This window comes from Lissotriton helveticus, chromosome 3_1 (genome assembly GCF_964261635.1).
Source record: "Lissotriton helveticus chromosome 3_1, aLisHel1.1, whole genome shotgun sequence".
Taxonomy (NCBI): Eukaryota; Metazoa; Chordata; class Amphibia; order Caudata; family Salamandridae; genus Lissotriton; species Lissotriton helveticus.
This window is the reverse complement of record NC_136061.1, coordinates 656,568,934-656,581,018: the sequence shown is the minus strand read 5'-3', so window position 1 is coordinate 656,581,018 and position 12,085 is coordinate 656,568,934. Positions and strand designations below refer to the sequence as shown.

The 12,085-nt window shown below is 45.6% G+C and overlaps 1 protein-coding gene across 12 annotated transcripts in view; it reads left to right on the top strand.

Moving 5' to 3' along the window:
* LOC144822807 (myotubularin-related protein 9-like) overlaps positions 1 to 12,085 on the top strand; it is a 465,914-nt gene that overhangs the window by 407,932 nt on the left and 45,897 nt on the right. For 9 of the 12 annotated variants that reach the window (XM_078680710.1, XM_078680709.1, XM_078680716.1 and 6 more), the window contains 2 exons: positions 8,032 to 8,157; positions 8,453 to 8,686. In XM_078680710.1, the coding sequence (XP_078536836.1) occupies positions 8,032 to 8,157; positions 8,453 to 8,686 (360 nt within the window). The remainder of the gene's footprint in view (positions 1 to 8,031; positions 8,158 to 8,452; positions 8,687 to 12,085) is intronic. The other 3 variants (XM_078680715.1, XM_078680714.1, XM_078680717.1) reach the window with 1 other exon arrangement.

The following is a 12,085-nucleotide window of genomic DNA, read 5'->3' as shown; positions in this document are numbered from 1 at the left end:
CTACACATAGGGGCTACTGCTTTCCTACGTATGTGGGGGGTTCTGGGAAGGGAGTGTTGAAGTTGCTGTTACCTGGGGAGTTGGGATCCATTGGCATGGTTGGCTCTGGGTCCTCTGTTCTGGACTCGGGGGCACCCATGCCGCGACAGATACTTCATGGTTTTTTGAGGTATAGGGTGGGGGGAGGTGGGGTGCGAGTGGCCGAGGACAGGGCCACTGAGTTGGGACTGAAACATATTCAAGACTGTGATGACATTCAATTGATGGTTGGTTCTGGGGTTTGGGGTGGGACGAGGGTTGCTCGTCATGTTATCTGGGGGTTTTGGGGCGGGGGGTGAGACTGCACGTGTGTTTTGCTATAGTGTTCATTACAGTGTGCGATGAGTGGCAATGGCGAGGACGTTCTGTTGGGTGGGTCCCACTTGATTATGGCTGACAAGACTCATAGACTTCCCGATGCGTCTCTGCGGGTGATCACGTGGAATGTCAGGGGGATGCTCGACAAGATCAAGCGTGGGGCAGTGTTGAGATGGGGGAAGAATGAGAGTGCTGACGTTTTCTTGCTCCAGGAAACCCACATGATGGGCTCGAAAGTGCTGGGTCTACAGAGGTTTGGCTATCACCAGGTGTTTCATGCCGGCTTTTCCCGGGGATCCAGGGGGGTAGCCATTTTAATACATCGCAGGGTGGCCTATGTCCATGAGAAGCAGTGGGCTGACCCGCAGGGTCGCTATATCTTTGTCAAGGGCATGGTGGGCACTGAATCTCTGGTCTTTGGGAGTGTTTATGCCCCCCCCCTGCAATGGGCCCTAGCTGAGAAACTGTTCACAGTGTGGGAGGATATCCCCGAATCCCTGGCGGTGGTTGGCGGTGATTGGAATGATGTGATGGATGCGAGTGTGGATCGCCAGCGGCGCCGAGAAGTGGCTGAGACTACCCCTCCCCCCGCACACACCCGACTGCATGCTATGACTGAGGGACTGGGCTGGTCGGATGCCTGGAGACATATGCACCTTACCACACGCGAGTATACGTATGTCTCTGCTGTGCATGGCTCCTATTCAAGATTAGACTGCGTATTTGTGCCTGGCGACTGCTTGTGTAGAGTGAAGGGTGCTGACATTTTGCCTAGGGGTCTGTCCGATCACTCCCCGGTATCGATTAGGGTGGAACTCTGCCGACAACGCCAACCGTTTCGATGGAGGATGTCCTCGTGGCATCTCCAGCAGCCTGCCTATGTGACGTACTTGCGGGAAGCGTTAGACCTATATTGGCGGGAAAACCTCGTGGGGGACATTGACGCCGGGGTGGTGTGGGAGGCCATGAAGCCCACTATCAGGGGAGTGGACATAGCGTGGTGTGCCGCGGCCCGGCGCAAGCGGCGAGAAACGATCGTAGAAGCGGCAGCGCAGGTGGAAACCTTGGAGGTACAGCACCGCATGGGGGGGGATGAAGCCGGGTTGCGACTCCTTCTCCAGGCCCAGCAGACCTACGCATCTGTCCTACTCGATGATGCGAAACAGGCATGGCTAGCCACACGTAGTAAAATATACCAATGGGGGGACAAGTCATGTACGATGCTTCATAGGCTCTGCCAGCGCCACCTCCAGCCGCTTACGCTGCCAGGACTCGCGTCCGTTGACGGTGGGGTCCTTACCGACCCGGTTGAGCTGGCAGTGAGTTTTGCCGCGTACTTTGCTACTCAGTACGCCCCATGCGATCGCCTATCGACTGATGAGGTAACCAAATTTATCGAGGACTTGCCCCCCAAGATGGTGTCGGATGAAACCAGGAAGGCACTCGATGCGCCCCTTACGGCTGAGGAGCTGGGCGATGCCCTGGGACAGCTTAATACCGGAAAGGTCCCTGGCCCAAGTGGCTACCCGAGTGAGTTTTATAAGAAGTTTCACGTGCAGCTGGGGCCCCATTATCACCGGGCGCTTGAGACGGCACGTGAGCGGGGCACTCTGCCCCGAGACTGGCGACATGCCGAAATTGTAGTCTTTCAGAAACCGGGTAGGCCTCCGGAGCGACACGACTCATATCGCCCCATCTCGTTACTCAATATTGAGGCTAAGGTTCTGGCTAGGGCTCTAGCGAATCGTCTGTCCCCGTATATAACAGACATGGTACATCCGGACCAGGCCGGGTTCATGCCTCATAGAGCGACGCGGCATAACATCCGACGCGCGCAGGCGGCGATCGATGCCATGGGAGCCACAGGGGAGCGGGCGGCTCTGTTGCTAGCTGATATTAACAGAGCCTTTGATTCCGTCAGCTGGACTTACCTGTTTGCTCTTTTGCCCCGTCTCAATCTGGGCCCGGTCTTCCTGTCCTATATCAAACTACTGTACACGGATAATACGGCCTCGGTGCGGGTTGCGGGGGTGGTGTCAGAGACGTTTCAAATTGGACGAGGGACCCGGCAGGGATGCCCGCTCTCCCCCTATATGTTCGCTCTACTAATGGAGCCGTTGGTGGCATGGGTGCGTATAGATGCGCAAATGCGGGGCTTTGTATGGAACGACAGCTTATCGGATAGGATCGCACTTTACGCGGACGATGTCCTTTTCTTTCTCACCGATCTGCAGCGCTCGGGACCGCGTGTACTGGAAATTATGCGAATCTTTGGGGAAGTCTCGGGCCTATGTTTGAATCTGCGTAAATCTACCTTCTGGGTGCTCAATGGAGACACCGTGACAGATCCCTGGACGGTGGGACTACAGGTGGCTACGCATGGTATGAAATATCTGGGGGTGTTTCTGTCAAACTCAACCAAAGTGGCCTGGGAGCGCAACATAGTGCCCGTTTGGGACCGAGTTCAGACAGATATTAAGACCTGGTCTCGTATGCCCCTCTCTATCTTTGGCAGATCCGCAATTTTTAAGATGGTTGCGCTCCCACGTCTCCTCTATCAATTGCAGAATCATCCATATCCAGTTGCACCCCAGTGGTTCCGACAGGTCAATTCGATCTTGGGCCGCTTTCTATGGGCTGGTGGAGCGGCCAGAGTGGCACTACGTACGTGCTTCTTGTCCACCTATTGTGGAGGCCTGGCCACCTCGGATCTGCTGTCCTATTACCAGGCCGCTCATCTGCTTATTCTAAATGATTGGTGGTACGGTGACAGCGGGGATCCAGCCTATGCCCTGGAACGCACGTTGATGGGCGACAATACGCTCCATACAGTCCTCTACTCGGCCCGCTTGCGCCGGAGACTGCCGAGGGTCACGAGTCTCGTGTTTGCTGTCTGGCGGCAGGCCTTGCGCCGCATGGGCTGGTGGGGCCGACTGACCGCGGAGACGCCGCTTTGGCATAATGGCCTGTTACCCGAGTTGTCGGCCTTATCTGGTTTTGAAGGCTGGGATGCGATTGGGATTTCGCAGCTAGGTCACGTGATGTCCGGAACGACGCTCAAGTCCTTTCAAGCACTCAGCATCGAATTTAATATGCCCCAGTCTCAATTTTTTCGGTACTTGCAACTCCGACACGCACTCATGCCCAGCATTGCCAACATGGTTTCGCTTCCCGACTTTAGTCCCGTGGAGGCAAAAGTCTTTATGGGGGATCTGGGGGATAAGAAAGTCTCTCGCATCTATCAGACATTGGTCACTCATTGTTCCTCCACCCTTCTTCCGCTAAAGACGACTTGGGAAGCTGATGTTGGCCCCCTCGATGAAGATGACTGGAGGGAGGCCCTGGAGTCCCCTAGGGGAGCAGCCATTGCCATACGATTTAGACTAATCCAATTTAAAATTCTCCATAGGGCTTATTTTACCCGTGAACGACTGTGGAAGGCAGGCTTGATTGGATCCCCGGAATGTTTGCGCTGCAGGGCTGCTGTGGGCACTTTGCTCCACACAGTATGGTCGTGCCCTAAACTGGTAGGCTTCTGGAGGGGTGTGTGGGGCTGCCTGTCTGAGGTACTGCATTGGACTCTTCCTCGCACCCACCGTCTGGGCTTACTTCACATCCTAGAGGGGGTTGGCGGAAACATTTATAAACGTCACCTGCTGCTCCTGGGACTGGTGGTGGCCAAGAGAGACCTGGCCCGGGCTTGGAAGGATGTGAGGGCCCCCCCCTGTGTGCCTGGAGAGCTGGAATGGACTTTTGTATGGGCCTGGAACGACCGATTTTTGAAGCACGTGGCTGCCCCCGCAAGCATTTCAAGATATGGAAGAGATGGGCTGAGTATAGGGGGTTGACACTAGACCCGCCAGCGGAACTGGAAGAAGATCTTTAGTTGCATGTTATCTGCAAGTCCTTGCATTACGCCACGAGTATCGCCTCATGATTGGACATCGAAGCTATCTGTATGCACGTGCACCGGGATAGGGTGGGACATAGGGGTAGAGGTGGGAGGGTTGGGTAGTTGGGGTTCATAGGGGTAGGGGAGGGTATGGATGTATTCCTTTTATAATTGCTGTCTCTTGACTATTTAGTTGGACGCTTAGTCCTATGACCTGTTACACAATGCTTGGTGGTGTTCTCCTGAATGTGGGGAGCCACACGTATTCTTGCCCGATCCTACCAATAAAATTGTTGTGAAAAAAAAAAAATTGTGGTTTGCCTTAAATACTTTCCTTATTTCAGGACTTATCTATCTAGGTTGAGAAAAGCAATCTAAAAAGGGTGATTTGGGCATTCCCAGTCCTATCTTGTATGATCAAGCAGCACCTTAGAGATTTTATTAGAAAGATCTAAGGCCAAGACAGAACACACTGGTGTTGTATTGACCATTCTTTGGCAGGGAAACCCTTGTGAGAGGTTCCCTGGCTCCCCATGACCTTCTGATATGATAAGATCTCCAATTATAGGGGTGTCCCTGAGAGTATGAGAAGAGACAGGGTTAAACTATGGGTTCCAAGGTTTCTCTCTCCCTCTACTGCACTGTTGGGAAATTCTAAATTCAAACTGGGCATCGATCAAGAGACCTTTGAGAAATGGCAGGAGGGAAGATGTAGAAAATTGGAAGATCTGTTTATAAAGAGATCCATTAAGTATTTCATGCAACTCAAGATGAACTTTGGTTTCACGGAAGCAGAAAGAGTTACATATGTACAAGTCAGACACTGACCTATGAGTTCGCCTACCAAGAAAGCTGCGACCTGTCCTTTTACTCAGTCTGAGACGACCCTTGCAAGGGTATGAGATGAAACACAAAATAACCAGAATTTATAAGAAACTATACAAGGCAAAGGGTGGAATTCCCCATAAGGGAAATTTCAGACAAAGTGGGAGGAGGAACTAGGAATATCCCTTTCAGAAATCCATTTGTACAGGGTACTGCACAATGCACATAGGGGAATCATTCATGCTCAAGCATTAGAAGCTATGAGCAACATCTTACTCCTTTAGCACTGTACTCCGTGGTGCCTACATGCAGTAGAGTAACAGGACCTTAAATTGGACAGAACGTGGGCATCATAACACACCGTCTTTAGGATTGTATCCATACACAGAGCTTTAAGATCTTAGGCCTTAAAATGCCAGGGATCCCCCAGAGTGTTCTACTATGATGGATGCTTGGAAGTAACTGGTGGGGACGGTGGGCGTCAAAGATAAATTACAATCCAAGATCAATGGTCTCTCTTGGCCAAATGGGGGATGCCCTTGATACCTCACATCCAACATTATGGTCCATGTGAGGAATGGAAAACATTACCTAAGCCAGTGTTTATCAGTGGGTCGTGAGCCGATTTTTGGTTAGGAAAATCCAAACAATAAAAAACATGCCTTTAAATTCTGGGTTTATTTTGTCACATTCACCAGTGGCAGATGTCAATGTCAAAAAAGATCATCAGACACATTTCTGTTTATTCTTTTTACATGGGATTTTTACTTTTCTTTCTCTGACTGCAAACTGAGATAACTTTTGTAAGTGAATTATGTGTACGGCTCCCGGTTTTATGGTATTTATTTTTTTACATTTCCCTCTATATTTTACAAATTTTATGGGGGGTGTTTTTTGGATTTTTATATAGTGCAAACTAGACCCGAAGGTATCAGAGCGCTTAACATGAACACCAGTTGTGTTACAGACAGACACATTCATTTTTGTTAGGTACTGGGAGATTAAGTGATTTGCCCAGAATCGCAGGATGTTGAGCTTCTCTGCCGAGACTCGAACCCGGTTCCCCAGCTTAGAGGTTGACTGCTCTAGCCGTTAGGCCACATCCTTTCCCCTATTTATATTTATCCATATTTTGGGTTTTTGAAAAAAAATGAAGTTGAAATTAGTATGTTTAGTGAATACCTGCCAGGTTTCAATGCTGTGAACACCCACAGAAGATAGATCAATGCACTTATATGAAAATATGCAAATTTCAGTATCAACCTTGTTTATATTTATTGCTGTTAAAGCCTCTTTACTCAAATTAGTTGATTTTTAACCCCCTTACCTATCAATCCACACAGCTAGTGGTCTGGTAGTTATGGCAGACAGTATTTAGAATTACTCAAAAAGCAACTCAATTTCTGTTTGTAGTCACATTTAAAAATAAGTACAGACTAGAAAAGAAATATTTTCTGTCTGTACTTACTTTTAAAAATCAGTAAAAACGGAAAACAGGGAGCCTTAAGTATGTGATGGTCTTGCTGGAGTACAGGAAGTGTGAGAGGAAAGGCTGTAGCATGTCTTTTTTGTATTCATTCAGCAGTTCGGAAAGCAAATATGAAGCACATTTGTTTTGTAACTCTGTAGTGTGCTGGAAACAAAGACTGATGATTAAAACAGACCCAGACACTTTACTTGGTGATGCACAAATGATAAAAATTCACAAAAACCTGATTTCAACACATTCTCATTTGAGTGCTATATGCTTTATAGCTTTATCAGTAAAAATGTACGGCTGTGCAAACTTAGTGGCCATTTCAATGGAAAATATGCTGTCTATGAATGGCAATGCGCTACCACACTGCTTTAGTTACTTTCAATAATCGCCCCTCCCCATGTCCATTGAAGCAAGGCCTAACAAAACTTGAGGGGTCTCCCCTACAAGGTACATGGAGGGGCTTCATCAGGAGCTTGTACCATACTGAGGGGGCCCCCTGATGCTTGCCCCCCCCCGCACCGCAGGTGCTGCGGAGGCCTGTGTTACGCCATTGCATTGAAGTTAGGTGGGTCGCGAACGGTTGTTGTTCTAAAAAGTGGGTTGTGGTTCTAAAACATTTGAGAATCAATAACCTATTCTATTTGAAGGCTGGTACCATACTTTGGCCTCGATTTATCACCCACTTCTGGACTTTTTGACTAAAGAATGTAGGGAACTTACATCCTTGAGGATTTTACAGGTTAAGAAAATTCTGATGGACTATAATCGCTCTGGGGGATGTGGGTGGGCTTCTCTGTACATAATGTGCTTTTGCAGTTGAAGATATTGAGCTGGTGGAATGACCACTGTTCTTGGGTGGTGGGGTTGTAGTGTGGGAGTTTTTCTTTGTTGGCTATATGAAACCCATAGAAGAAAATTGTTAACAAGTTAATAAATGCAAATGTGTGTTGGCATTAATGAGAAAACAATTACGAAATTGCCTGACTACACCACTAATTCCAAATCTAAACCTAAGAGTTAACTCATAACTCTTACACTAAGTTGTATCTTATCCTTACTCGTAATCTTAACGCTTACCTATTTTAATAATAATGAAATGTGTTATTGTTCATCTAAATTCTTGAAAATAAAAAAGTCATTATACCTTTGATATTTTTTTCTGTTGATAATGGGTTTCTTTATTGGGATCTCTTCAATTTTACACATTGCCGTGTGTGGGGTCAAAAACAAGCTTCCTCAGCCAGTCTGCCACCCTTTTAAGAAGAGAGCATACCACCAGTTTGTTGACTTGCACAGGCCGGATCGGACACTGGGAATATTGTTTCTATGCAGAAACCAAATCTGATTACCAATAAAACTTAAATTTTGACTGATTCTATCCCAACCCAATATGGCGGTATATTTTCCTTCCTATTAGGACAGTCTACCTCTAAGTCAGTGTACAGGGAGCCTGACCGCATCTGGCCTCTCTCCACAGGCTTTGTCCTCATTGGAGTCAGTGATGCAGACGTACCCCTTCTTCTTCAGGCCCGATGGCAGGAGATTGGAGGAAGGCTGGCACCTCTACCCACTGCAATACTACTACCAGGAGATCCTGTCTGACGTGAGTAGTAGAATGCAAGTGTGGTCGGGGACCCAGTGCTTGCTCACGGCAGTCAACATTGCATCTAAGGGGCAATTTGGAGTAATTCTGCTTTTGTGCTCAGCACTGAGGTCTGAACGGTGGAGGGTGAGTTTATCACACTGGGTTCTCTCTAAGTGATAATGTGTGGGGAGGAAAGCATCAGACAAGGAAGTAAGCAACTAGGATTGCGTCACTGAAAGAGGGGGAGGGCGAGGTGGTTTGTTCCTTTGGGAGACTGAGTGGCGGCGGTTCCCTCTAATACTTTCTTTTTCAGACCGACTACTACCGAATACCTAGATCCATGGAGACTGACTGGCCATCTTTCCGTTCACAGACTGATGCATGGCGCTGGAGTGAAGTAAATGAGGATTTCACTGTCTGCGCTACATACCCACCTGGTGTCATTGTGCCCAGGTCTATAGATGATGAAGTATTAAAAAAGAGCGCCAAATTCCGCCACGGGGGCAGATTTCCAACTCTCAGTTATTACCACAGAAAGAACGGCACTGTGAGTAACTGCCTATATTTCACTCAGTAAGATAGTCTAATAAAAGTCTAATTTTACACATGTATTTGGTTTCACTGCAGAAGCAGCTGTATACATTATTCCTGCAATAAAGACTGGGGAGTGGTGTCATGAACTTGGTATAATGATTGGTCACTCATTTCCTCAGCAAATGGATATCATTTGGGGGTAGTGGTCACAGCAGAAGGGGTGTCTTTTCCTACTGTAGAATACCCTGGATTCGTAGCACAGCAGATGTCTTTATAGAAGTGTAAATCATTTCAAATTCTAAGAAGCTGTTAACTGTTAATTCTCACCTTAGATGGAAATGGGAATGCCATGTGATTCTCTCATGCAGTGGTGTCATTTTACCAAAATCATATGAGCGTCAGAGGAGGCATTACACTATCTGACCTGCTGAAAACATGCTGATGACATCACAAGATGTGACATCACGTGTCCTTTGTTCCAAGAGTGCTGGAAGCGAGATCCCTCCAAGCTGACTGGCGCACTTAATTAGAAACTCAAAGGTTTCTCAACAAAGTTCAACGATTCTCATGAAAATCATACCTCATACCATGTTTATCTCCGATGTTGGATATTTAATCATTCCAGTAGCATATGTATCACTGTTCATATTCATAATTCATATGAACTGACATATGTTCATTTATAGTTAGCATCCATTCTGTATACAACCCAATGCATTTCGGGTCATGACTGACCCTTCATCGGGGGTTATTATTGTAGATCTAAAAAGTGAATGGGAAAGTTGGCTTAACTCAACTGTCCACACATAATAAAACTAAAAACGACAATAGAATGCTGCAAACGCTACAGATGGTGCGTATTCATGTCAAACATAAAAGTGGTGCTGCCTGAATAGGCAAGCTAATAAGGGTGATCGGTGATCTATTCACGGGACGCGTGTGAAACCAAGCATTGTTACGTGAAAAGTGCTATTCAGTGACATTTGGTTAGCAACGTGGTCATGCGAGCTATAAAACGTGACGCAATCAGTTTCAAAAGTCATCTCAACAAACGAAAAGGAGTATCTGTTAAAACGTATAGTGTGGGGTGAAGTCATCATGCGAACTATAAAAAAGTGACATGCTTGGTTAAATATACTCTAATGCACGATAAAGTGTCTGTGCCCATTAGTCAAAAAGGTCTGAAAATGGGCATACAGTTATGATTGTGCCTAAGTAAAGACGAAGAACTTCTGAAGTGATCGCATTGCACCTAAAAATAACGCGCTTGGTTAATCATACTATTATGTGCAGTAAAGTGACTGTACCAGTTTAGTCAAACAGGTCTGAGAATAAACATGCAGTGACGAGGTTCTTACCGGAGTGCTTGCGTTGTACCTCAACAAAGGTACACCAAACAACTCACTGCGTGTGATGTGATACGTACGTTGGTTAAAACGCTCCCATTTAAATGGAAAAATGCATACGTCTCCCGTACATCAATAAAGTTCATTCAGAATGAATGAATAAAGTAAGCCCGTGACAAACAGAAACCCGTTGTATAAAACTAAAATATGCATGCTGAAAAAATATGTTATGTGTGAGATTCGAGACATCCAATTACAAATGACAATCTATATTAGAAGATCACTTTCAAACATGTTCATATCAGTCTCTATAAAGTTCATAGAAAGCATTGATATTCCAGTCTATCATTCATCCCCAAAACCTGCATTGCTTGTAATTTTCTGATCCAGAAAAACTCATATCTAGCTAACTTTTTGCGGATCTCTGTCGTTTTTTGGCTGCAACACCTCAAGAATGGTAAATCGCAGTTGCGCAATGTTATGTCTGGCTTCCAACCAGTGCGTTGCCACAGTTGATTTTAAATTTTGTAGTCTAATCTTGCTTTTATGCTCCGTAGTGCGTACTTTTATTTTACGTTCTGTTCTTCCCACATACATCTTGCCACATGGGCATTTCAGAGCATAGGTCACATGAGCTGTATCACATGTACTTGAATGTTGTAACTGATTTTTTGTTCCATTAATGGGATGAATAAAAATGTTGCCAATGATTGCATTGTTACAGTGTGCACAGTTCATGCATTTTTGCATGCCATTGAATGTTCTTGTCTGTGTTGGTTGTTTTTTAGAAAGTAACTCTTGCAAGTTATTGGGTCGCTGATGTGCGAATATTGGCTGTTGTGCAAAAAAATTGACACAAATCTGGTTCAGTTTAGGTTACAGATCAATGTTTCATTATGATTGATTTAATTGAATGAGATTGAGTGGAGTGTTTCAAGACGCAAAAGGGGGTTTGAGTTCGATTACGTTCTCTGGTTTGAAACAATTCTTCTCTCTTAATATTTGCAATTTTTTGTATGGTGCCTTTAACTATATTAGGAGGATAACTATGTTGTTGGTATTTGTTGGCAAATTGGTTTATGGTTGATGCTGCTTCCTCTGGGTTAGATGTTATTCTCTTCAAGCGGATAAACTGTGAATAGGGAAGATGTTTCTTCAGGGATTCTTGATGAAAGCTTTTGAAATGTAAAGCATTGTTCCTGTCAGTGGGTTTGGTAAATACATTAGTTTTGATGACCCCTGATTCAGTTTGAATAAGTACATCCAGAAATGCTATTTGATGTTTTTGTATTTGAAAGATACATTTAATATGACTGTGTATTTTATTAAGTACTTCAATGTTCTTTTCTAGACTGATATGATCACCCTTCCAAATAATCAATATATCATCAATCTATCTCTTAAACAAAGCAGGCTTATTGGTCCATTGGGGATTCTCAAGGATGTGATCGTGTTCCAGTTTCGCCATGAATGTATTAGCATGCGATGGGGATCCAGCGAACCCCATCAAAGTTCCATTGCATTGTGCATAAAAACATCCCTTCCATTCAAAGTAGCTGTGAAACAGAGCAAAATGCAAAAGCTCTGGCAAAAAAAACGCACTGCCTCTTATTTCTTCTTACCTCAATAAAGCCCATTCTATAGCTTCTAAACCTTCTTGGTGAGTTATAGATGGATGCTAACTATAAATGAACATATGCCACTCCTATATGAATTATGGATATGAACAGTGATACATATGCTACTGGAATGATTAAATATCCCACATCGGAGATAAACATGGTCTGAAATATGATTTTCATGAGAATCGTTGAACTCACGTTGCGAAACCTTTTGAGGTTCTGATTAAGTGCGCCAGTCAGCTTGGAGGGATCTCCCTTCCAGCACTCGTGGATCATTTATAAACACACCAAGAGACATGGCGTATTGACAGGGACGCACAAGTTTATGTTTCCTTATAAGAGGAGAACCTAAGAAGAAGCAAGTGCACAGTGGCAACATTGTTTTATTATATTATTTTCAGTCCACAGTCCACCACTGGTGCACCAAATCAGAATGTCGTTTGA